The sequence below is a fragment of the Salvelinus sp. IW2-2015 genome, linkage group LG27 (genome assembly GCF_002910315.2).
Source record: "Salvelinus sp. IW2-2015 linkage group LG27, ASM291031v2, whole genome shotgun sequence".
In the NCBI taxonomy this organism is placed as follows: Eukaryota; Metazoa; Chordata; class Actinopteri; order Salmoniformes; family Salmonidae; genus Salvelinus; species Salvelinus sp. IW2-2015.
This window is the reverse complement of record NC_036867.1, coordinates 14,736,200-14,763,361: the sequence shown is the minus strand read 5'-3', so window position 1 is coordinate 14,763,361 and position 27,162 is coordinate 14,736,200. Positions and strand designations below refer to the sequence as shown.

Genomic DNA, 27,162 nt, shown 5'->3' with positions numbered 1-27,162 from the left:
TAGGCCTAGGGGTGTGATCCTTTGTCTGTACAATATCGTGGGATCCTTTGTCTGTACAATACTGTGGGAAGAATTTCCTCCATGGAGGCTGGGTTGAAGAAGGGTATATTTTGAACCTAGCATGGAGGACAGTAGATCATTCTATGCTATACTATATTACTTCAGTTAAAGGTAGACTCAGCAATATGACATAGGTGCAGAAAGTAAACAGCAAAGTGGGTCAATTTCCRCAACAACTAAAAGTGTTGAAGCACGAGCCTCAAATTCTCCGCTGTTTTGGTTCCCTGTCTTTTATCTCGCTCATCTCAATATCTGCGGTTCTGCTAATGGCAAAGTAATTCACAGTCTACGTTGTTATATTCTATTGTATTCTATTTATAYAAGTTCAGTTCATTTCTATTATATTTCAGTCCAGTTCAGTTATATTTTATTCTAAAGTCAATGGTATCTGGTGACACTGTCTGTGAACACCCGTCCCCTTGTGGTTATTCCGACCTGCCGGTGAGTCTCAATAAAGTTCCATAACTTCAAACTCCTTTGCAGGAAGAATCGTCAGAGCTCGTGTCTCACACAACCGTTCGTTTATACCCCAGTCAATCATGTAAGGAGGGGAGACATGTTATTATTTTTGTGGGAATAATAAATACAAAGTGGCATTTAATCTCTGGTTGTTAATCTCCCAACAGCTGTTTAAAAATCTTAGCTACAAACTTCGCGTGGGAGAAGAACGTGAGTGACTGCCAACTGTGTGATTGAATGGCTGAGGGCTCAGTCACAGGTAAAGTAGCTTAGCTAGCAGTTAGCTAACTGTCTAGCTAACTAGATTGCTCGCTTCAGTTTTAACTAGAGTGGATAATCATTTAATTATGTCTCATGCTATTTAGCTAAATCATAGCTAATGGAAATTCAAAGTGAAATTACAGGGTTTGTGTTGAGCTGTCAAATTGCACTCAGCTAACGTTAGCAAGCTAGCTGGCAGTGTCACACATCTCACACTCACTCAGTAACCCAACATAGCARGCGTAGAAAGACGCCAGAGCRGAGTTTCAGTGGAAACGTAAGTTAGGTTGACATACTGTATGCCTCAAACAGAAACCTCTGCTTTGTGCTAAGGGGGCTCACTCAGTTCAAGCGGGTCACTTCTGCAAAGTCTCMTTTTAGTGTGTTGCATTATGGGGATAAAAACTGTCCTACATGTCGACTGCATGAACTTTACAACCATGTGATCAAAGGCCTATAATTAGTGTTTTTGTTTGACCCACGCGAACGGGACCTTAAGACATGTCTGAAACTGGAAGCAACTTTTCCGAGATTCATATGTATACAGTGTACAAATGAATTTGATATGAGTCTCTCTCCAATTGATAGAGTTCTAAGCCCAAAGACGCAACATCGCGATACTTCCAGAACGCTTGCGAAACAGACCAAGCAGGCAAGGCCAGGGTTTGAGAGGTTAAATACCCCCACAGTAGTTAATCTTGTCGAAATGTAAAGGCACAACCTAGATTCGAGCCAATGTCTTAAGTAGTTGGACATATTATTACTCCAACCTCAGTGACAATCTGACACGTTTTCATTTTTGTCAAAAATAATATATTCGGTGAGGTTTAATGGCAGTTTGCATCCAATATGTTACATTACTACCCCCAACTGAACTATAGTATAGATCCATTACACTTTGTGATACAAATGTGGAACTGAAAAAAATAAATATATATATATATATATATATAAAAAAACACACCTCCTTATTCCAGTACTTTAACCCTATCTGATCCTACCCAGGCCAACCGCTTAAGAGACGGGACACTACCACTCAACACACCATGTAATTCTTCTGAAGTCATCTTGTACCCCCAAGTACTTCTATGCAGCTGCCAACTCACTTATTTTCTGTGATTTACTTTCCATTTCTGCAGTGCAGTTGATAAACATTGCTAAGAAGCAAACCTTACTGAAGCATATCACTCATTGACCTATCCCTCTATGCTGGCACAGATCTACTATTTACACGGATCCTTCAGAATCTCACCCTTGACCCATCCTCTACTTTCTTCACTGTCTCAGCATACAGCACCTTCTGCACTACTCTGACTCTAGCCACCTCAACCTGCCTCTCTCGCACCATACACTTCTGATCCCCAGCAACATGTGCACCCTTAAAGTTGACTCACACAACTTTATCCACCGAAACTACCCATGCCCACTTCCCACATCTTGGAATCTCCCTCCTACACACAGTTGCGACATGACCATAAATGCTTAACCTGAAACAGCGCATTCACCACATGCTCTAACAGGTTAACTGATACATCCTAACATGACCTTGTCGGGTTAAGACTGACTCAAAAGGACTAACAGGGCTTCTCTGTTTCACCATGCTCACCACCGGGGTCTGCATCGCACCAAACGACGGGTGTCACAAACACCAGGAGTCTTCCAACTGCTCCACCTCCACACTTAACGCTACCAAAGAAATCACTCCTTTCAATGGTGCCCTGTTCCTAATAGCAAAGTGAGAAATAGATCTTGACCCAAATTGCGTCGCATGGAGCGCCTGCTCTCTATGATCTGAAGAAACACAAACAAACATAAGTGCACTTCGAGTTACCTTCACCGACTCAACAGCACCCACCAACTTTTCCACCCAACCTGAAAACAACTATGGATCAGCCAAAAGGCCTGGTTCCACCCTCTTCATAAATCTCACTCCCTCTGGACCACATGTGTCTTATCATAACCATGTCCATCAATGCAGGGCTCTGAGCTCTTCGCAACACCTTCTACCCCTTCCATTTCACCTCCAGGACTCAAACTGGAGTCCGGCTCACTCTGTTTGAACTTGACATCAATCCTCCTCGACATACCCTCTTTCTTGTTATTGCTAGCTCCAACAGATTCAAACCCATCCTCTGCCTCGCTCAGTATTTTCAACCTCCCCTCATTCTCCTCCCTTAACCAATTACCTACCTGACTCTTTCTGAAAATATTCAACTTTTCCAAGCCCAAATCTATTTTTAGCCTCCTCGAGAAACATGCTAAGCCCTGTACTGCCTCCACTTCAGACMCACTACTCGTCTGTCACTACTTTATATGCCTTTGATTCGATGGCAGGCACATGTGCGAGACGACCGTTAGACCCGGTCACGTGTTTMTATGCAGGAGTTTAGCGAGCCAACGTCGCCATGACATTACCTACTCGTGTGATGGGGGACTTCTATTGTAGAAGCACTTTCTGCTTATCGTCATACTGTACTGTCTTTGGTACAATCTACACACACACAGCCTATGTTTAGTGTGTGATATGGGGGTTGGAGACGTGTTTATTTCGACATRACAACAAACTTTTAGAAACAATGGCACACTGCCATGCTGCACTGAGCCTTGCTGTTGGAAAACCAAATCAGTGTCAGACTTTCAGCTRTCGCAGATGCACTTCCCCCGACTTCACTCKTCGACTTTTRCCTGCAGTTGGATGCTTCAGCCGTACCACTGAAACAAGCCCAGTGACTCACTTGCAATGCCGGCAGGCCCTTGATATGGTTTTGACTAGATGGGATACAGTGTTTGTCAGATTTCACTTTTTGTAGCAGGTTAGGAGAATTTGGTTAAGGTTAGGAAAACAGTTAGAATTATGRTTAGCTAAAATGCAAAATAATTTTTTGACGTTAATTAGACAAAAGCTGAATCCCTTCTAGCCCTTGAGATCCCAAGGCATTAAAGGTAGACTTAGCGATATGACATGGATGAAGAAAGTAAACAGAATAGTGGGTCAATTTCAACAACTAAGAGCATTGAAGCGCGTGGCTCAACTTCTCCACTGTTTCGGTGCCCTGGCTACCACGCTGTGAACAGTGTRAAGTGAACCTGTGCACACGTGCATTTACAGTGTGTGWGCAAAGTCTTGCATCTCGCTCATCTCAATATCTCCGGTGATGCTCGTGGCAACGTCATTTCGCTGAGTATACCTTTAACAGGGCATTCTTCCTTATCCCAAGGATTCTCAGCTATAACAAGGATTGTCTATCGGACCATTTCTAGCCAATGAGAGGGCAGATACGTGTGTGTGAACAACAAGCCATAGAGCTAGATAGGACTCATCTCTACCATTGTCGTGTGGGCTGTGCCAATGATCTCCATTTTAAAGTAGTGCATGGTCTTCATTGGCTGATTACTCCCAACTCATAGGAATCCCCACCCAGTTGACTACTTTAAAGTGGTGGAAGCCCTCAGTGGAAATGTCCATGCTAAAACGGATTATATCCATGAKAAGTCCTTAATCTATCTCTATGACAACAGGCACAACTCCGATATACACTGAGTGTACAAAACATTAGAACACCTTTGAAATATTGAGGTGCACCCCTCCCTTTTGCCCTCAGCCTCAATTYATTGGGGCATGGACTCAACAAGGTGTTAAAAGTGTTCGACAGGGATGCTGGCCCATATTGTTGACTCCAATGCTTCCCACAGTTGTCAAGTTGGCTGTATGTTCTTTGGGTGGTGGACCGTTCTTGATACACAGGAAGATGGTTGAGCAGCGTTGTAGTTCTTGASACAAACCCGTGCACCTGGCACCTCCTACCATACCCTTTTCAAAGGCACTTAAATCTTTTGTCTTGCCCATTCACCCTCTGAATGGCACACATACACAAYCCATCTCAATTGTCTCGAGGCTTAAATCCTTATTTAACTTGTCTCCTCCCCTTCATMTACACTGATTGAAGTGGATTTAACAGGTGGCATCAATAAGGTATCATAGCTTTCACCTGGTCAGTCTGTTATGGAAAGAGCAGGTGTTCCTAATGTGTTGTGCACTCAGTGTGAAGTCTTTTTATTTTATTTATTTTTAGCCGAAATGCCACGTCCGTCCACTTACAGTACCAGTCAAAATTTTGGACACCTGCTCATTCCAGGGTTTTTCTTTTCTTTTTACTATTTTCTACATTGTACAATAATAGTGAAGACATCAGAACTGAAATAACACATGGAATCATGTAGTAACCAAAGTGTTAAGCAAATCAAAATATATTTGAGATTCTTCAAAATAGCCACCCTTTGCCTTGATTACAGATTTGCAGACTCTATTTAGGGTCTAGAAATGGCCTAGGCCGGCCCTAGCCTTTCGCCCCCTCTTGACGGGATAGATAAAATGTTTAGGTAGCTTGTGCCCCCGGCAGAGTTCCTAAAAATAATAATAAATATTTTTATTTTTTTTGTTCGGCGGCCCCCTTTATTATCGCTTATACCCTGCTCCCTTCGCTAGTCTGCCAGTGTGGCCCATTTCATATACAGTCATTGCTGTGACCACATTATGTGAGTTGCATGTTCATTGAACTTTAGCCTGAGAAGCTGGCTAGCTACATAGCCTAGGCTAGTACTGGTTGACTCATGCGCTAGCCAGCTAGCTATTTAATTTTTTTAACAATGGCTCTGACCTTGTCAGCCAGTCAGCCAGTCAGCGTCTCAAACAAATAGCCAACGTTGTTGCTTAATTCTCTGTAATGATAGTTGAGGCCAACTTAGCTAGATGACGTGCTMTCGTGTCAAAGTCCAGGCCGTCCTGAAGAGAATATCCGTCATACTCAGAGCTGTCATACTCATAGCCTTGGCACGTGACTCCAAGTCAACATTGTTAAACGTGTTGTCTTTGGAGTCACTTGTCAAGCCTGTCTTGCCTGCGTCGACACTGTAGTTATGATGCAGCTTCACAACTTTCATGCCAAGTCACTCGCTAACAAGTAGGCCTTTTTTTTGTTGTTGTGTGTGTAGACTCTCTGAATTTGAATCCAGATGAGACTTCATCACAACAGAAATGTAACCAGCAGCAATCCAAGAGGGGTCGGAACAGAGAGGGCCACAACCGTAACTGGAGTGGTTGTAATAATTACGGCCCAGCACCGCAGCAACAGCAGCAAGGCCATTTTCACCACGGTGTCAAACAATCTCATGTCCATGACAATTCAACGATCCCTGTAAATTTCCATCCTCCTCCCTACCACCAAGAGGATGTATCAAGGGGCCGAGGAAGAGGAGGAGGAAGAGCTAACGGAGATGGAGGGGGCCGGGGCTCAAGGGGCCAGCCTCCAAGGTGGAACAGGCCTGGGGTTGACACTGGCCCCCCTGGCTTACCCAGGGGCCACCATGGACTGGGTGGCTACAGGCCTGGAACACCCCCCATAGACGGGCCTAGCTGGCGCCGAGGWGACCCTGGCGGCCGGAGCGTAGAGGTGGGGCCTGCCCACGAAGACCACCAGGACACCCGCCCTGAAAAGCCCCGACGGTTCAGCCAGGAGCCGCGGAGAAAAGAGAGAGGGGYGAGGAGCGCGAAAGGACCTCCTCACTCTCTGGAGAACCAGGACAGCCACGCTACAGGAGGAGGAGGCTGGGACCCTGCTGAGCCCAGAGAAGAAACCCCACCATCAGAAATGGGGGCCAGAAGCCGGAAAGGAGGGAGAGCCGAGGAAAGGAACCCCCACGTCGACGCTCAACAGAAATTCCCTGAGCCCAAGCGACGCCAGGGGCCTATCAAAGAATATCCCCAGGAGAAGGACCATGAGAGGGGAGCCAGAGACACCCCCTCTGGCCATCGTGACAAACTGGGCTCCGGCACTGAAGAGGAGCCCAGCTGGAGGAGTCAGGGGAGAGGCCAGGGGAGACGCACCCCCCTACAGGACAGAGGCCAGAGGAGAACACTCAACTCAGACCACAGGCCTGGACAGAAGAGGTGGGACAACGTGCCCAACAAGAGCAAGGAGACTCAGACAGGTGAGAGGGCAAAGTTTCACAGCTTTTCAAAAAGTCCCAGAGTTAAAAAATAAAAATAAAATAACCTAAAGAAAATGTGAATGAGTTTGTTCTGAAAGTAGTTATGTTCATGTGTTCCAAATGGCACCCTATTCCCTACATAGTGCACTACTATGGGCCCTGGTCCAAAAGAGTGCACTATATAGGGAATAGGATGCATTTGATAAGATGCCATGATTTTGGTCTCTTTTGGTGACTCTCTCCTCCATATCTGTCCAGGTTGCCTGATCGAGCAGCTGTCTGAGGAGAAGTATGAGTGCATGGTGTGCTGTGAGGTGATCAGAGTCATGGCTCCAGTCTGGAGCTGCCACAGCTGCTTCCACGTGTTCCATCTCAACTGCATCAAGAAGTGGGCCCGCTCCCCAGCCTCCCAGGCAGACGGTAGGCCTAACAGTCCCTCCAGCTCTTCATTTATTCATGACTTTCAACACAATAGTCTTCCATAGATGGGCACAATGCTTCCCCCACACAGACAATACAGGAATGCAAATTCTGCTCGACAGATGGTACTGCTGTACATTGATGATGCTACAATATCCACTGTAGCAAAAATGTGGCCCCAGTGACCTTATCTTAAAAWWWWWWWWWAAATGTATTACAAAAATTAACTACGCAAGTCGGTTAGGAACAAATTCTTATTTAAAGTGACGGCCCACCAAAAGGCCTCCTGCGGGGACGGGGGATTAAAAATATAGGACATGACACACCACAACACTACATAAAGAGAGAACGAAGACGACACAGCATGGGTGACGCAGTGGTCTAAGGCACTACATCTGGGCTAGAGGTGTCACTACAGACCCTGGTTCGATTCCAGGCTGTATCACAACCGGCTGTGATTGGTAGTCCCATAGGGCGGCGCACAATTGGCCCAGCGTCGTCCGGATTGGGGTTTGGCCGGAGTAGGCCGTCATTGTATATAAGAATTTGTTCTTAACTGACTTGCCTAGTTAAATAAAAAACACATGACAACACCGCATGGTAGCAAAGCATGACAACAGCATGGCAGCAGCAAAGCATGGTAGCAGCACGAAACATGGTACAAACAACAGCACAAAGGGCAAGAAGGTAGAGACAACAATACATCATGCAAAGCTGCCACAACTGTCAATAAGAGTGTCCATGATTGAGTCTTTGAATGGAGATAAAACTGTCCAGTTTGAGTGTTTTTTGCAGCTCGTTCCAGTCGCTTGCTGCAGAAAACTGAAAAGAGGAGCGACCCAGGGATGTGTGCGCTTTGGGGACCTTTAACAGAATGTGACTGGCAGAACAGATGTTGTATGTGGAGGATGAGGGCTGCAGTAGGTATCTCAGATAGGGGGGAGTGAGGCTTAAGAGGGTTTTATAAATAAGCATCAACTAGTGGGTCTTGCGACACGTATACAGAGWTGACCAGTTTACAGAGGAGTGTATATAGTGCAGTGATGTGTCCTATATTGAGCAGTGGTGGCAAATGTGATGGCTGAATAGTAAAGAACATCTAGCCGCTTGAGAGCACCCTTACCTGCCGATTGTCTCCGTAATCTAGCATGGGTAGGTCGGTCATCTGAATCAGGGTTAGTTTGGCAGCTGGGGAGAAAGAGGAGCGATTACAATAGAGGAAACCAAGTCTAGATTTAACTTTAGCCTGCAGCTTTGATATGTGCTGACAGAAAGACAGTGTATCGTCTAGCCATACTCCCAAGTACTTGTATGAGGGGACTACCTCAAGCTCTAAACCCTCAGAKGTCGTAATCACACCGGTGGGGAGAGGGGCATTCTTCTTACCAAACCACATGACCTTTGTTTTGGAGGTGTTCAGAACAAGGTTAAGGGTAGAGAAAGCTTGTTGGACACAAAGAAAGCTTTGTTATTGAGCATTTAACACAAAATGTGGGGAGAGGCCAGCTGAGTATAAGACTATCATCTGCATATAAATGGATGAGAGAGCTTCCTACTGCCTGAGCTATGTTGATGTAAATTGAGAAGGGCGTAGGATCAAGCCTTGGGGTACTTCCTTGGTGACATGCAGTGTCAGCTAATGTGCAGAGATGTTACTAYTGTACTAAAAATCAAATCAACGTTTACTGGTCGCGTACACTGATTTGCAGGCATTCTAGCAGGTGCAGCGAAATGCTTATGTTACTAGCGCCAACAGTGCAGTAGAATGTCTCGCAAATAATACAAAATCTAAACAAGAAATCAAGAAATTACAGAACATGTCCAATTACCAATAAAGATTAGATATATTAGTGAGCATGTCAGAATCCAGACTATAAATACACGGTGTGTTTAGGCAGTATATCATTTGGAAGGAAAATGGTATGTATATTAGGATGAGCTATGTTGAGAATACAGTATATACATGCAGGATGAGTAAACAGAATGAGGTGACCAGCGTTCAATGACTCTAAATACATGGGGAATTAGTCTCAAGGTTCAGGGCAGAGTACCGGACAGTTAGCCGGCTAGTGATGGCTGTTCAACGGCCTGGAGATAGAAGCTGTTTTACAGTCTCGTGGAGCTGGGACGATAAACCAAAAGTTATYAACACGATCACTTATCGCAGGCATTTTGCTGATATCGTTCGTTGCGATAAGTAGCCTATACCAGAGAAATGTGAAGCTTTAAATGAAATACGTTTGCTAAAATGGGTGATTGTTAATGGGCCAATTGATTGCTACAACCATAACATTAGTAGTAGTAGTTTAAGAAGAAAAAAATATATATTTTTTACTTATTAAAGTATTTACTCAAATAAAATCAAACACTTTTTCCCCCCTTAACTGCATTGTTGGTTAAGGGTTTGTAAGTAAGCATTTCACTGTAAGGTCTACACCTTTTGGTATTTGGCGCATGTGACAAATAACATTTTGAATATTTTGTTTTTATTTTACCTTTTATTTAACTAGGCAAGTCAGTTAAGAACCAATTGTTATTTTCAACGACGGCCTAGGAACAGTGGGTTAACTGCCTTGTTCAGGGGCAGAACGACAGATTTTTACCTTGTCAACTCGGGGATTCGATCTTGCAAACTTTCGGTTACTAGTCCAACGCTCTAACCACCAGGCTACCTGCCGCCCCRGGAAAGGRAAGGGGGATACCTAGTCAGATGTACAACTGAATACGTTCAACTGAAATGTGTCTTCCGCATTTAACCCAACCCCTCTGAGTCAGAGAGGTGTGGGGAGGCTGCCAGGATAGATGATAGCAGTGTGAACAGACTGTGACTCGGGTGACGGAGGTCCTTCACAACTTAGAGTACAACCTTACAATCTAAGATATAGTGTACAATATTGTGACTCAACATTTAGCTGATGAAGTGCTTTGTAAATTGGTCTATGTGATATGCAAACTTTGCTCTCATTTGCAGAAACAAATGACGGGTGGCGCTGTCCGGCCTGTCAGAATGTTGTCTTCCAACCCCCGAACGTCTACAAGTGCTTCTGTGGTAAGGGATTAGCTAATAGCYAATTTTAGCCATTATTCCCAGACAATCGTGCATCCCTAGTCTTTTGCTCTCTTTGAGATGCTTTGTGTATTAGAACTAATTATTAATCTCAATGACACTAACCTGGTAAAGTAAAGGTCACATAAACAAGTAGTAGAAATCAATGTCCTTGTCCTGATTTCTGGAGTTAGTTCCCTGTACTGTGTTTAATTATTCTGCTATGATTGACAGGCAAAGCGACCAACCCAGAGTTCCAGCGTAGTGAGATCCCACACAGCTGTGGAGACATGTGTGGGAAGAAGAGGAGCGGAGCAGACTGCAAGCAYCCCTGTAACATGTGAGCCACAACCYAACACATGCATAACCCACCACCACATAACAATCTGTTGTTCTACAACATGAAGTGGTTGTCTTGATTGTGTCCAGGGCTCGAAAGTGCAACAATTTTGGTTGCATATGCTCCTAAATATTTTTGCTTGGGTGCGCCTAGAAAACAAATCACCCAGATAATTGTTGTAATGACTAGGCTTTGCTCTACCGTTGTTTCCGAGTGTCCTAGAGCGCATATATTTGTTAGCATCATGGTTCTACCATTACTACAGCGGAAAGATTTCTAGCCCAAATAGATCGATTTTTTTCCTTCCTATGGCGGATTGGTGGGCTGCATTTTACGTTCAAAAAACATGTCGCGRGACCTTCTAAAACAACTCTGTGGCTATTTTGTTTACACCTTCAGTCAAGTTACCTCATTAGCTAGCAACCTGGTAACTTTACTAGTAGGCTATATCCGAACATTTGGGGGGCACAGAAACAAAGGATAATCTTCTTAAGAAGATCAATGATTATACTAATGAATGTCTCCTTCATGTCATCACTCACAAACTTGATGTTCTTAAGACAGTGTACAATTTTCACTGTAATGCRTCTCGATARGWAAATKGTGATTTTAYACAATGTAGAAACCTAATATTCCACAAATGACTGCAATTTCAACGACAGGTATTAAGCTTTTTATAGTAAACAAATGTATTTACAGGGTTACTWAATAGTTTTAGGGCACAAGATGTGCGTCAGAAGTGCACTATCTAGAATTTATAGACCCAATATAGACAATCTCAATTGTTACAATTTGTTATTCTTCAATAACAAACTCCAAAGMAAATCAGTGGGAGGCAAATGGCTTTATTCAAAGAGGACAAAYCAYACGGGGAGGTAGATGGTCATTCTCCCCTGTCCTCAGGGATGCTCTCCAGTGATTTYTCTCCCCAGAACAAAGGGACAGCATGTAATTTTATAACCCAGCTCTAGCCTGTGGTTGACCAATTAGAATTCCTTGCAATAAAACTAGCCAATGGCCAAATAACAAGTATCCTATTTCAGAAGACATATTCCTCCCATGTCTCTGAACCATTGCTCAATAATTCCCTATTACAGGAAAAACACTATTTCCATTGATTGTTATTACTCTGTTGACTCTCGTCCTCTTGACCTCTCGTAATCTGTCTCTGAGTTGTTTGTTTATTTTCAACATTCTTACATTTTAAAAATAAATATACTTAATGTCTTTTTAGAAAACATGAAAAATAGGCAGTATAAAAAAAACATTAGCAGTAAGCATGAAATCATTCACATTTAAACACCTTGCATTTCTATAAAACACAAAGGGCACATTGTACTTGCTGTTACAATAAGAAATAGATTTCAAACAAAGTTATAGAAAATGGGTATTAACAGGTATAATGATGTCCCGATTCCTACCACATCCTGTATTAGGAGGAAACTCACACAAAAAAATTAAAATATTGTCTACAAGACAATATTCAATCGTACTATTGACAAGGTAATCATTCACCAAGTCCTTTAAAAGTGACCAGCTCTTCCACACTGGTATCAGTCCCACACAGATAAATATTATGTTCTGACAGTCTGCCGGTATTGAGGAATTCTTCTTCTGTTCCACTGGTTGCACTTCACCGGTGATCTTGTATCGTTTCAGGTACAGTCCTTGAATCGAAGACTATAGATTCTCATAATCTGTAACGAGGGAAACAAAGTGAAAGTAACATGTCCTGTTTTCAAGAAAAATTGATATTTCACATAGATTTCCCTAAGTAAGCATGTCCCAATTTTCAGGAAACCGTTGGACATTTCACCTACATTTCCCTAATATGACGACTGCAGTGTACAACATAGAAGCTTATCAGGTTCTGATCGTCTTACTATGCTTCTTCACCCRAGATTGGCCCCGGATTGCTTATCAATCAGTTCTTTATTCTCCAGGCTCCGCTTTGTCATCAAAATGGACAACCTTGCAATGAGTAACGTGTATCCGCCGTGATTTTCCCTGGACTATTACTGCTGACCTCGTTATGAGCAAAACTTGATAAGAACCTTCCCATTTTGGCCCTAATGTGTCTCTTACATATTTTTTTTACCATCACCCACTCTCCTGGCACTACGTCATGTCCCCCCTCGGTAGTTATTCCCCACACTTCTTTTACTTGTCTTTCTGCTTCCCCTACTGCTTTAGAAATATATGCAATAGTTAAGCATTGTCACTCCATAAAGTGAACGTCTGCTTTTCTCAAATCTAACGTGCCTGGTAGTGACATGGGTCCATTGTAGTAACTACCCAGCCTGCCTCTCACACCCCCACACCCCTCCACAATGCTTGAACCGTCTGTGTATAAGATAAACTCAGGGTTTTCCAATGAATGACTCCAGTAACCCATCAGAGAGCTGATCCAAAACCGACTCATAACAGTCGTGTCCAAGTAATGTGGTATCTGTAGGATACATCAGAGTAGCTGGATTACATGGTGTCTTTTCAACTATACCCATGTCCCATAGTTCTTTAATCACTACTTTAGTAGCATCCATAGCTTCCTTATGGGGATATTGTTTTGTGCAAGGTGGGGAAACACCTGTCAAGCACACTGGTTCCATTTCCGGAGTTCCACACTCATAGTCCAAATAGCATGGTTCTGACCTGTAGATCCCTGCAGTTGTCTAATTTGCCACGTCACCTTCCCTTCAGAAATGTTCAMTGTGGAGTCAAGTTGCATAATAACGTCAAGGCCTAAAATAGGTTGTTCAAATGACCCCTGCATCAATCTTCATTGGCCCAATAGAAATTGATAATGGTTTGGTCTGTTTCATATGTCGTCGTCCCCCCTACTCCTGTTGCTCTCATCTTCATGCCCGTGTACTGAGAACATATGTTTAGCATAAGATATGTGCAATACAGTGACTTCAGCACCCGAATCTACTAAAAAATCTACTGCAATGTTGTTAACCATCATGTTCACATATATTCCATCCGATTTCATATGTACAGCAGATGGGACGTAAGAGGGAGTCCATTAGTTTACCTCCACAGCATCCAGCGAACTCTGCTGCTGAGACGGAGAGAGCTTCTTAAATTTCTGCATCAACATTGTGTCATTGGGGCTGTTGTCTTGATTCCATTTTCCCTTAGACGGACCCTGCTTCTCCTGGCCACTTCTCATAAATGAACTTTTCCTTTCCCGACATTCTCTTTGCAGTGACCAGAAAACCCGCAATAATGACATACACCAGGTTTCTCTTCTGCTGAACGAATGTTGTTGGTTTCACTCGGAACCTGTACAACTCTAACATCCGGTTTAGCCTGTCGATGTCGCCGTAGTTTTMTCTCCCAGTCATAAGTTGTGGAAACAAAATGTTTTTTTGCATGGATTACGTCAGGTGATGAGTGATTACAYTCAATTCCTCCAAAAWAATGGGTCATCTTCATCATCCATGTCAGGTAACCCACCGTGTCCAACCACCTCTGCTCTAAACCTTTCTTCAAATTCAACAAACGGTTCTTTCGGCTTTTGAACACATTTGGTTTTCTCTCGCCAATTGGTGRTTGCATTGGTCAGACCCTTAAGGAAAATATGTATGGCTCTCCATCCATCGGCCACATCTTGCTCTTCACCACCCACGGCTCTATAAACCTTTTCTTCAAGTACGCCGTGTTCACGGTTGTTCAAAACAAAGGCTAGTAACTGTAACCCTTCATAAGGATGTAGATTGTGCAGTTTCTTATAACGCTTCAAATGGTCCCATGTTTTCATACCCACTTCTCCGTGATGTTTCAAATTCTTTGACCGTTCATCCAACTGTTTTGGAGATGCTGATTTATGTGTGAATACTGTCACCGGAGGTTTCTCTTTACTACCTTTTACAGCCTGTGTTCTGGTTGGCCTAAGACATCGTTCGTCACCGCTGTCAGTATCTGTTGACTCAAAGCCAGGCAGTGCTGACCAGATGCKTGAAACCCGATCATCCTTGCGCAACTCAGCCTGAGGGTGGATTGAAGAAACAAATGGTCCTCCACATGTTGGAGCTAAGTCTGTTTTTACGACCCTTSCCTGTAATTGTTGAATTTCTTCTTTCAAGKTTTTGATGTGTTCACCCAAGAGCTTTCAAACTTTTTTTTATCTCTCTGCAATGTCCTGTCATGATTCTCCMGAAAAAAATTMTCATCCAGTTTTCTTTCTTCGGCTATTACAGTTAAAGACCATCGTGCCTTTGTCAAGGAATTAGACGTTCTCTGTATTTTTGCCCCATGCTTTTTGTGTATCAGACAGATTCCATCTTTGTCAACAATGACGGAATATTTCTTTATCTCTTGCCTACACTTCTCTACTTTGAAATGGTTCTTCATATCACTAGACTGTGAATTWAAAATATTTTTTCATGCTCACATCCGGAGGAGCTGTTCCCGCCCTTTTCCAGAGTGGTTTTCTCACTTAACAATGGCATTGTATTAACTTCAAAAGTTGTATAGTATCTCTGTTTATATGTTAACCTCAAAATATATATAAACTCAGCAGAAAATTGTTTTCCTTTTTCAGGACCCTGTCTSTCAACTTCACTGCTCTTCATTGTAAAGGGTTTAAACACTATTTCCTATGCTTGCTCAATGAACCATAAACAATTAATGAACATGCACCTGTGGAACGGTCATTAAGACACCAGCAGCTTACAGATGGTAGGCAATTAAGGTCACAGTTATGAAAACTTAGGACACTAAGGAGGCCTTTCTACTGACTCCAAAAGGAAGATGCCCAGGGTCCCTGCTCATCTATGTGAACTTGCCTTAGGCATGCTGCAAGGAGGCATGAGGACTGCAGAAGTGGCCAGGGCAATAAATTGCTGTGTCCATACTGTGAGACGCCTAAGACAGCGCTACAGGGAGACAGGACAGACAGCTGATCGTCCTCGCAGTGGCAGACCACGTGTAACAATACCTTCACAGGATCRGTACATCCGAACATCCCACCTGCGGGACAGGTACAGAATGGCAACATCTGCCCGAGTTACAMCAGGAACGCACAATCCCTCCATCAGTGCTCAGACTGTCCACAATAGGCTGAGGCTGGACTGAGGGCTTGTAGGCCTGTTGTAAGGCAGGTCCTCACCAGACATCACCGGCAACAACGTCGCCTAGGGGCATAAACCCACCGTCGCTGGACCAGACAAGACTGGCAAAAAGTACTCTTCACTGACGAGTTGCGGTTTTGTCTCACCAGGGGTGATGGTCGGATCGGCGTTTATCGTCGAAGGAATGAGCGTTACACCGATGCCTGTACTCTGGAGCGGGAGCGATTTTTGGAGGTGGCGTGTCCGTCACGGTCTGGGAAGGTCTGTCACAGCATCATCATACTGAGCTTGTTGTCATTGCAGGCAATCAACGCTGTGCGTTACAGGGAAGATGTGGTACCCTTCCTGCAGGCTCATCCTGACATGACCCTCCAGCATGACAATGCCACCAGCCATACTGCTCGTTCTGTGCGTGATTTCCTGCAAGACAAATGTCAGTGTTCTGCCATAGCCAGCGAAGAGCCCGGATCTCAATCCCATTGAGCACGTCTGGGACCTGTTGGATCGAAGGGTGAGTGCTAGGGCCAATGTCCGGGAACTGGCAGGTGCCTTGGTGGAAGAGTGGGATAACATCTCACAGCAAGTCTGGTGCAGTCTATGAGGAGGAGATGCACTGCAGTACTTAATGCAGCTGGTGGCCACACCAGATACTTACTGACTTTTGATTTTGACCCCCCTTTTGTTCAGGGACGACACATTCCATTTCTGTTAGTCAAATGTCTGTGGAACTTGTTCAGTTTGTCTGTTGTTGAATCTTACATTCATACAAATATTTACACATGTTAAGTTTGCTGAATATAAACGCAGTTGACAGTGGGAGGACGTTTCTTTTTTTGCTGAGTTTATTTATTGAGGTTAAATAAATATATAAAACCCCTTTTTAAGGACTCAAACCCCTTCTAGAACACATTGTCTCTGTAGGGCCTGGCTACCCATAACTTATGTTCACTTCAAAAAGCTTGTTGAAGACCTATATTAACCACGTGTAAAAATTGCTTCTCAACTAGCAACTCACTTCTATGCAACAAGGTTTCACAAAAAGAAAATACTTTAACTTTTTAATAGAGGACTTGAATAGAGAATACAATAGAGAACAAAGACACAGGCCTCAAACCTTTTTCAGAGAGAACAAAGGAAGTCTGTAATAGAACAAAGGACTTGAACTCTTATACATCAGATATCACTCATTGCATGTGCTTATTTTAACCAGATTTTTGGTTATTTTAAAATGATATTGGTCTAGACTCACCCAGCAATTATGCCATCAATCAGGAGATTAAGAGTTGACTCCCTTGTGGGTTGCGCTCAGCCTTTTCTCTTTCTTCTGGATCAACACATAGTTGATACGTTTTTTGTTGTTGTTGAGACCAATTAATCCCGGGTCACGGCACCAAATGTTAGCAGTTTATGTTATTCTTCAATAACAAACTCCAAAGCAAATCAATGGGAGGCAAATGGCTTTATTCAAAGAGGACAAATCATACGGGGAGGTAGATGGTCATTCTCCCCTGWCCTCAGGGATGCTCTCCAGTGATTCTCTCCCCAGAACAAAGGGACAGCATGTAGTTTTATAACCCAGCTCTAGCCTGTSGTTGACCGATTTAGAATTCCTTGCAATAAAACTAGCCAATGGCCAAATAACAAGTATCCTATTTCAGAAGACATATTCCTCCCATGTCTCTGAACCATTGCTCAATAATTCCCTATTACAGGAAAAACACTATTTCCATTGTTCGTTAGTACTCTATTGACTCTCGTCCTCTTGACCTCTCGTAATCTGTCTCTGCGTTGTGTATTTATATTTGACATATTCTTGCACAATCAATAAAATAATATATTTTCTGGTGCATCTAAATTTAAGTTGGGAGTATYACTGCTACCAATGGAAAAAAATTCATTTAGATCCCTGCTTGTGTCTCAACAGTTTGTGTCACCCCGGACCTTGTCCCCAGTGTCCTGCTTCTGTCACCAAAGCATGCATCTGTGGAAGAACCAGGTACTGTATATCCTCCTGACCTAATGTCTGAGTCCCAAACGGCACCCTTTTCCCTACATGATGCCCATAGGGTTTTGGTCATAGGTAGTGCACTATATATGGAAGAGGTGGGCAATAATTTGGTCTCGAGTGCCTAATCAGGATTTCCAAATTCAGCGGAGGGCCGCACAGATTTGCGGGCCAGAAAAAGGGCAGTTATTTGAGAACGTATAGGTTCGTTTTATCATTTCTACAATAATAACCCACTGTTAATTTACACGCCTTTGCTTAGGCTGCCAAATGTACTCCATGTCACTATTACTCAGGTATAAGAAGAACCCTGAGCCCCCCCTCCACTCATGGTAAAATACCTCCATACTTCTCTCTCCAGTCAGCCAATGCGGTGTGGCCAGGGCACTGCCATCCACTGTGACAAGCAGTGTGGCGCCACCCTCAACTGTTCGGAACACACCTGTACCCAGGTGTGCCACAGCGGACTGTGCCAGCCTTGCCCGCTACAGGTCAAGCAGGGTGAGCTACTCACTCCCAATATGTCTTTTTACTGGGCCAGGAGTTCTCCCTGACCATGTGATCTGACCAAAAACATTTCTGTCCTTAATAGTTCAAATCGCATTCCTTGACAATGAGGAATTCRTGATGAGTAATGATGGCTAATGATTTTAGCCACTGTGATGGATTTCACTCTGATGCGTTCTGTTTTGTCTCATCKGTTCTTTCCTGCTGTCGCAGTGTGCTACTGCGGTGTTGTGTCTCGGGAGGTACTCTGTGGGACGGATAAAGAGCGCTTTGACGGCTCAGGACACTTCTGCTGTCAGAAAGCATGTGGCAAGTAAGTTCAAACCAGCAGCTTGAGATTACTAGGAAACAACTATTTTCTCCTGTGAGAATAATATTATAGATATAGATATATTGTATCTTAATCATACATTGATTTGTGATATGTCCCCCCATCCCCCCTATCCTAGGATGTTGGACTGTGAGACCCACCGCTGTGAGCAGGTGTGCCACCCTGGGCCGTGCAAGCCGTGCCCACGCTCCCCCAGGCTAGTGAGGAGCTGCCCCTGTGGGCAGACGGCCCTGGCCAAGCTCCTGGAGCTGGGCTACCCCGAACGCCGCGGCTGCTCCGACCCCATCCCCTCCTGTGGCAAGACCTGCAGCATGCCTCTGCCCTGCGGCTCCAGCGGTAACACAAGACACTGTGTCCTCATGTATAGCCTCTCTATGGCATTTCAAATGTGTTGACTTGTTCTCCCCGTCATTCCAGAGATCATCCACATCTGTGAGAAGCTGTGCCATGAGGGAAGCTGTGGTCCCTGCTCGCTCACCTCCACCATCAAATGCAAATGCGGCTCTAAGACCAAGGTTAGTTTTCGAAAACAAGTACTGTATACCTATGGTGTTTTTGTATCTTGAGTGCAACTCTTCAAATGCAATGTTCTGTATAGACTGCGCACCGTTGTAAATGGAGGTGTAATTCTGTTCTACCAAAGAGCACCACTGAAGAGTCTTTGTTTTCAGGATGTTCCCTGTGCAGCCATCCAGAATGAAGGTGATATTTTGATCATTCTTTGAGGTGGTGTTGCTACTGTACTTAGTAAAAGTAGATCTGTCCTGTACTTTACTCTTCTCTTAAGTCTCTTTCCTTTCCTCCCAATTCTAGATGGACTGATTTTTACTTGTGAGAAGCGCTGCCTCAAAAAACGCTCTTGTGGCCGACACAAATGTGGCGAGTTGTGCTGTGTGGTGAGTAACCAAAAGGCGCATGCGTGCGGCACGTTCGTGTGCGTCACCCAGTTATGAAAGGACAGTCAGTAGGTAAAGCCATAAGTCATACTCTAATTAGCTGAACTGGTGAATCACTGACATACAGTGCCTTTGGAAAGTATTCAGACCCCTTGACTTTTTCCACATTTTGTTACGTTACAGCCTTATTCTAAAATTGATTCTTTAAAAGAAATCCTCCAATCTACACACAATTCTCTATAATGAGAAAGCGAAAACAGGTTTTTAGAAATGTTTGCAAATGTATTAGAAATAAAAAACCGGATACCTTATTTATTATTCAGACGTTTTCCTATGAGACTCGAAATTGAGCTCAGGTACCCGATGGTCACTCTGACAGAGCTCTAGAGTTCCTCTGGAGATGGGAGAACCTTCTAGAAGGACAACCATCTCTGCAGCACTCCACCAATCAGGCCTTTATGGTAGAGTGGCCAGACGGAAGCCGCCACTCAGTAAAGGCACATGACAGCCCGGTTGRAGTTTGCTAAAAGGAACCTAAAGCCTCTCTGACCATGAGAAACAAAATTCTCTGGTTTGGTGAAACCAAGATTGATCTCTGGCCTGAATKCCAAGCGTCACGTCTGGAGGAAACCTGGCACAATCYCTACGGTGAAGCAGGGACTGGCAGACTAGTCAGGATCGAGGCAAAGATGAACAGACCTTGATGAAAACCTGCTCCAGAGCGCTCAGGACCTCAGACTAGGATGAAAGGTTCACAGTCCAACAGGACAACAACCCTAAGCACACAACCAAGACAACACAGGAGTGGCTTCGGGATGAGTCTCTGAATGTCCATGAGTGGCCCAGCCAGAGCCCGGACTTGAACCCGATCAAACATCTCTGGAGAGAACTGAAAATAACTGTGCAGCAACGCTTCCCATCCAACCTGACAGAGCTTGAGAGGATCTGCAGAGAAGAGCGGGAGAAACTCCCAAAATACAGATGTGCCAAGCTTGTAGCGTCATAYCCAAGAAGWCTCRAKGCTGTAATCKCTGCCAAAGGTGCTTCAGCAAAGAACTGAGTAAAGGATCTGAATATTTATGTAAATGTGATATTTTAGTTTMARTTTTTGTATAAATGAACACATTTCTAAAAACCTGTTTTTTGCTTTGTCATTATTAGGTATAGTGTGTAGTTTGATGTGAAAAATGAACAATTGAATACATTTTCGAATAAGGCTGTAACGTAACAAAATGTGAAAAGTCAATGGTCGGAATACTTTCCGAAGGCACTGTATCGTCCCCCCGACCTACTATCTAAATGATGTCACACTGACATGTCCATCCTACCTACTATCTAACTGATGTCACACTGACATGTCCCCCCCTACCCACTAACTGACGTCACACTGACATGTCCACCCTACCTACTATCTAAGTGATGTCACACTGACATGTCCCCCCCTACCTACTATCTAACTGATGTCACACTGACATGTCCCCCCCTACCTACTAACTGACGTCACACTGACATACTGACATGTCCCCCCCTACCTACTATCTAACTGACGTCACACTGACATACAGTATGTCCCCCCCTCCCCCTACCTACTATCTAACTTGTCACACTGACATACAGTATGTCCCTCCCCCTAGGGCGCGGAACACAAGTGCTCTCTGATCTGTGGCTACAAGCTCAACTGTGGCCTCCACCGCTGCCAAGAGCTCTGTCACCGTGGGAACTGCCAACCCTGCTGGCAAACCAGTGAGTTCCAATCAGAGGTCCCAGTGGCACTGCCAACACAGATGTTCACATGCCAGCAGATGCAGCACAGATGCCAGTCAATTGACACATTTTACCCGGGCTTTGGGATTCTTTGTAGTTCAAATGTTCTTCATCTTATCTTAAGTCTAGTGCACTTCCTAGGAAGCCCATTTTAAAATACCAGCAGACTGTTGGGGGCGATTCCTAACTTCCACTTCAGTCAAATGTTCACTTACTGTAGTCTCCTATTAACATCCAACATGTGTTTAGTTGGCGTGATACGGTACGTTCTTTTTCGATCACTGAGATCGCATGGCCTCATTCGCAAAGTCACACCCCAGACATRCAGTAGGTTCTCATAGGCCACGTCCCTCTGAGTCTCTGCCCRTTTCATGTGTGTAGGTTTTGATGAGCTGGCGTGCCACTGTGGGTTGAGTGTCCTGTTCCCCCCCATCGCCTGTGGCACCAAGCCCCCAGAGTGTAAGAACCCGTGTACCAGGAGGCACGAGTGTGACCACCCAGGTAAAACCTTGCAGTTCCTACTGCTTTTTCACTTAGTTTCAAATATGCTTTATTGGAGAGCAGAAATGTATATGCATATACATGTACATTTAGGAATCTTGACATCTATTTTACCGTYTCTGTCAAAACCGTCTGCAAATGTTTATTCCTCATGGTCTCGTACTTTTCMTTTGTCCTCAGTGTTCCACAACTGCCACAGTGAGGAGAAGTGCCCACCCTGTACCTACCTCACTCAGAAGTGGTGCATGGGAAAGCATGAGGTAACGTCGCTGATGTTAGCTGCCTCTACCTAACCTTCAAACCTGCGCTTCTTTTAAAGGCATATGGTGCGTCCCAAATGGAACCCTGTTCCCTACTGGCCCTGGTCAAAAGAGGTGCACTATATCGGGTGCCATTTACTCGCCCATAGTCGTGACCCGTCCACTAAAGCGCCCCATCTCTCCCCCCCCCCCCCCCGCAGCAAAGGAGCAACATCCCGTGCCACCTTCAGGACATCTCCTGTGGCCTGGCCTGCAACAAGGTTCTGCTGTGTGACCTCCACCGCTGCCGCCGCATCTGCCACCGGGGAGAATGTCTGGCCGAGGGCGCCTGCCGCCAGCCCTGTGTGCTGCCCCGCGCCGACTGTGGCCACCCCTGCAACGCCCCTTGCCACAAGGGCACCAGCTGCCCGTGCAACACCTGCACTGCCAAGGTACGAGATGGGTGAACGAGATGTTCACCCAAGTGACTCGAGGGATTTTAAATAAAGGCTAATTGAAATATGTGTTAACCCTGTGCCTTAGAGACTGCACTACGTCTAGGGTGACATTCTGACAGTAAACTAAGACCGTAACTCTTCAAATACTGGGCACATGGAGCAGACACGGAGATGGAACGCATGCAGCGTTGTTGGACTGCAGCTGAAGTCTTCTTGTGGCCAGTGTTTGTCAGTTTCCACCTCTGTCCCACAGGTGGCGCTACAGTGCGAYTGCGGTCGGAGAAAGGAAACGGTGGTGTGCACGGAAGCAGCCAGCGCCCATCAGAGGTTGGTGTGCGTGCGTTCTTCTACAGTAGAATCAATGGTTTCTAGATCTATCTGAACGCGTGCTCTAAACCAGTTTGCTCTTATTCCCTCACGATCTTTTCAGAACATGACCGCGTGTGGTGTCAGACCCGGTGTAACTAGATGTGTGTCCCTGTTCTGTAGGTATGCAGCCATTGCCATGGCCAGTAAGCTGTCTGACATGCAGCTGGGTGACTCTGTAGACATGGGTCTTATCACTAAGAAGGAGATGAAACACACCAGGTAAGATGGGACCAAACCTGATTCCAAACTTACAGCATACAACACTTCCAGTAAATCACCTTGTACTAAATATGAGCGTGCCATATATTGCTTATTTTAATGTGTGTTCTGGCTCAGGTTGGAGTGTGACGAGGGGTGTGCTGCACTGGAAAGGAACAGGTCAGTTGTTACAWTGCTACTCCACACGCACACAGTTGCTATTTGTAGCTCTCGTGACATTTAAAATGCACAGCTTTCGKCTGTCAACTTGATTTGTTTCCTTCAATGTGCTGTCAACTTGAGAGCCTTCTCCTGTCTTTAGATCTGTGGACCTTTGTCTGCCTGTGTGTGTCTGTGTCCTGACAGGCGATTGGCTGAGGCCCTGCAGATTGACCCGTCAGTGGACCCCTTCAATATGCGCTCCTCCTCCTCAACGTACAGTGACAGCCTCAGAGTTGACGCCAGGTGGTGTACCAATACATAGAGTRTTTTCACTGCATGCCAAGGTCAAAATTCACCACAATAACAAAGTTTTCAAATATTCTAGTGTCCGTGTGCATGTTGTTGTGGTGCTTATATTTCCCAATTGAAGGTGAATTTATGGCGCCTATGTACTTCGAGCCATGACCGGTGTCCTTTTTGAGACATGTTTTCACATTTTCATTGATGGATAATATTTACCACGATCACGTCATTTCTGTATTTTTCACATTTTAGAAAAGATTTTAAGTTTGTCAGCGAGATAGAAGAGGAGATCAAGAATCTGGTTGAGCTGACCAGCAAGGTAAGGGACCAATAGACATGATATACGTCCCAAATGGGACCCTATTTCCTATAATAGTGCACTACATTTGACCAGAACCCTATGTGGCCTGGTCAAAAGTAGTGCACTAAAYAGGGAATAGGGTGATTTTCACACAGAATTACACAGATCCTCAAAAACTTCTACAGCTGCACCATCGAGAGCATCTTGACCAGTTGTATCACCACCTGATATGGCAACTGCTTGGCATCTGACTGTAAGACACTACAGAGGGTAGTGCATATGGCCCAGTACATTACTGGGGCCAAGCTTCCTGCCATCCAGAACCTATATACTAGGTGGTGTCAGAGGAAGGCCCAAAAATTGTCCAAGACTCCAGCCACCCAAGTCATAGACTGTTCTCTCTGCTACCGCATGGCAAGCGGTACCGGAGAGCCAAGTCTAGGTCCAAGAGGCTCCTTAACAGCTTCTACCCCCAAGCAATAAAACTGCTGAACAATTAATCAAATGGCTACCTGGACTATTTGCATTGACTTATTTTTTTAATATTTTTTTTTACAATGCTGCTACTTGCTGTTTATCTATACATAGTCACTTTACCCCTACCTACATGTACATATTACCTCGACTAACATGTACCCCCGCACATTGGTTCTGTACCGGTACCCCGGTTATTTTTTTAAACTTAAGTTAATTTTGTAAATATTTTCTTAACTCTTTCTTAGAACTGCATTTCATGGTTGCTACAACTGTTGTGTTTGGCGCATGTGACAAATAAGAATTGATTTGACCTTCGAGAAGTACAGGTATAGGAATAAAGACACCTCTTTCACAAGTGAAATGTCACCCACCTCTTAAACGGAGAACAATGTATTGAGAGCATTACCTTAGAGCAATTAGATGTAATGGGGCTAGATTGGAACACTTAATGCAGGGCCAGCATTTTCCTATACATGACTGCGTTTCCCTAAACCACTTCCAGCTTACCAGAGTTTGCATTGAGACTGAATTTGGCTAAAAGCTTCTGGTCCACTTAGTTGGCGTGCTAGAAAGGCTTGAAACACATTTGAATGTCCTTGGTTATAATGATGGGTATTGATAATGTCCACAACGGGTTCTATTTGTCGTCAGTTATCCCTTTTGGTTCTGAAAACATTTGAAAAATACTACTTTAGTCGGCGTAACGTCAAGTGAATCGGTTCCGTTAGCTTGCAATGTTTAGGACAAAATGTCATGAACTGAGTGGAAATGCAAATGTATTTATTTAAACCTTAAATGGGTAACTCGGCACAGTCTTTCATAGTGGAAACATGAGTGACTGTGTGTGGAACCCGTTTGCAGGGTAAACAGTCCAAAAGGAGCCACTGCTTCCCCCCTATGAACCGGGAGCACAGGAAGCTAGTCCACGAGCTGGCCGAGGCCTACAACGTGGAGAGTGTGAGCTACGACAGCGAGCCCAAACGCAACGTAGTCATCACCGCCATCAGGTAAACACCTCAACAGGAAAACGTTTCTTTAGTAAGGCAAGTTACACTCTGACTATCTCAAAGTAGACACATTTCTGTTATAACTTGAAAAAGACAACGTATTACTGCCTGTGCAACTGTATCAGCTGGTTATATTTTGTATGAATAGATGTGTATTGTGAACAACTGACAAAAGATGTGAAGTCATTCTGAGGATGTGCCTTGTCTTTGTGCTTCTTGCTGTGTGCAGGGGGAAGTCTGCCTGTCCTAACTCAACCCTGACCTCCCTGATGGAGCGAGACACTGGGGTCCCGAGGGCTCCTCCACCCATTGCCCATATCAAACATAGCAGCAAGTAAGCCTGGGTCTTTGCACTCACAAAACGTCCCATATAGTCACGCCACAAACACACACAATTTGGTTCTTGGTTCGTGTCCTCTCAATGTCCCAATGACTTGTAACTAGCTAGTTAACTGTGTTTATTGTTTTTGTCATCAGGGCTGACAGTGTGAGCAGCTGGTCCAAGGCAGTCAAAGAAGAGCCGGTGATCGACTACTTCGATGTCCAGGATTAATAAAGGCACAAAAGAAGAAAGCCTCGTGATGTAACTGATCTAAACTAAGAATGCGTCTGCTGCCCGTCGATTTTTGGAAATTTGTGATGCTATTTCCCCTCCCTCATTTAGGTTATTTTTCTCTTGAAGGCCAACACATGTCACTGCAATAGTATTTGGGGTTATTGGGTGTTATGTTTGAAACTGTGCCATGAACATCATTGTTCGGTGGCATTACAGTGCTTTCTTCCCGCAAATGCGTACTCCAGACTGAAAATAATAATTGATTGTGTTTTTATAGGTAGTAATTCTCACTTGTTCTCAACGCAGGACTACCAGTATGTTGTATTCTGCTGATATGTTGTATTCTACGAGGGGACGTGCCATACACCTTATTTCAATAAAGCAATTTTTCAATGGATTTGTTGATACTTTACTTGCTGATATATTGCAGAGAACCTGCTCATTGTTACAGATACTATATAATATACAAGATACTACTACATTGAGGTATTTTGAGATTGAAGGCTTATTATATGCTATAATCTTAGGATACTGTCTTTAAAGTATATTATGTGTTGGTACTTTTGGACATCAACTGGGTTGCATTTAACTACCAGTATATAAACTATTACATTATGATGCCCAGGTGATTGAAGGGGCAGGATTTAAACAGCCCTGCATCTTTCAAAAAACGGCTGCAGGCATATCCTTATCCTTTGTGCCTTTTTCATCAACCTGGTCTCAGAGCATTTTGTATTATTCTGTATGTAAATTCAAGATACTCCATTAGTATATGTTTCGTATGGTGTCTATTAAATTGTGGATGTCCATCACCCATTTTGTATGATATATTATGAATTACCATTCGCATTATGTTGCAAATATACAATATTTTGTGTTTGCAAAACGTACATTATGTTACGAATTTGAACAATGTATGTTACGATTTTCAAAAGTATATGTTAGGAATTCTAGCCAGGTGGCTGACGTTAGCTCTCTAATGTTAGCTAGGGTAGGAATTAAGGTAAGGGTTAAGTTTAGGAATTAGGTTAAAGGGGGAGGGTTAGCTAACACGCAAAGTAGCTAACAGGTAGTAAGTAGTTGAAAAGTTGCTGAAATGCTWAAGCTGTCCATGATGAGATTTGAGCTCGCAACCTTCAGGTTGGTAGACGTTCGCGTTAGCAATCATCCATCCCGACCTACCACCCTACTTGCTTAAGTAAGCATCTGTCTTATGTAACCATACGAAATGTAACATATCATACTAAATGGAGTGTTTCAGATATACGTACAGAATAATACGAAACGGTATGAGACCAGGTTGCAACCCAACCATGGACCATTTCGAAGACTATTCCCTAACGGTTTTACATCCCTTGTGAAATATTGGTGGGCAGACAGTGTATTTCAACGGTAGAATGGGTAATTTGATGACACTCCCCTGCTAGTCCAATTTTTTA

General features: G+C 44.1%; 2 protein-coding genes across 10 annotated transcripts in view; one reads left to right on the top strand and one right to left on the bottom strand.

The window, feature by feature from the left end:
• asap1b (ArfGAP with SH3 domain, ankyrin repeat and PH domain 1b) overlaps positions 1-27,162 on the bottom strand; it is a 219,849-nt gene that overhangs the window by 91,340 nt on the left and 101,347 nt on the right. The window lies entirely within an intron of this gene.
• On the top strand, positions 525-26,120 carry LOC111953510 (transcriptional repressor NF-X1). Of its 2 annotated transcripts, none has more exons than XR_011474242.1 (24): positions 525-778; positions 5,773-6,768; positions 7,027-7,188; positions 10,160-10,237; positions 10,469-10,574; positions 17,574-17,645; positions 18,016-18,155; positions 18,375-18,474; positions 18,611-18,828; positions 18,910-19,007; positions 19,164-19,194; positions 19,306-19,388; positions 21,023-21,131; positions 21,534-21,653; positions 21,834-21,913; positions 22,114-22,344; positions 22,604-22,677; positions 22,840-22,938; positions 23,056-23,097; positions 23,240-23,382; positions 23,635-23,701; positions 25,022-25,167; positions 25,397-25,501; positions 25,645-26,120. XR_011474242.1 is itself a non-coding variant. In XM_070435417.1 (24 exons), the coding sequence occupies exons 1-24, from the start codon at positions 757-759 to the stop codon at positions 25,718-25,720; spliced, it is 3,354 nt and encodes a 1,117-aa protein (XP_070291518.1). In that variant the 5' UTR covers positions 525-756; the 3' UTR covers positions 25,721-26,120. The 2 variants fall into 2 exon arrangements, 1 of the variants encoding a protein (XP_070291518.1); XM_070435417.1 differs by having other exon boundaries at positions 23,284-23,382.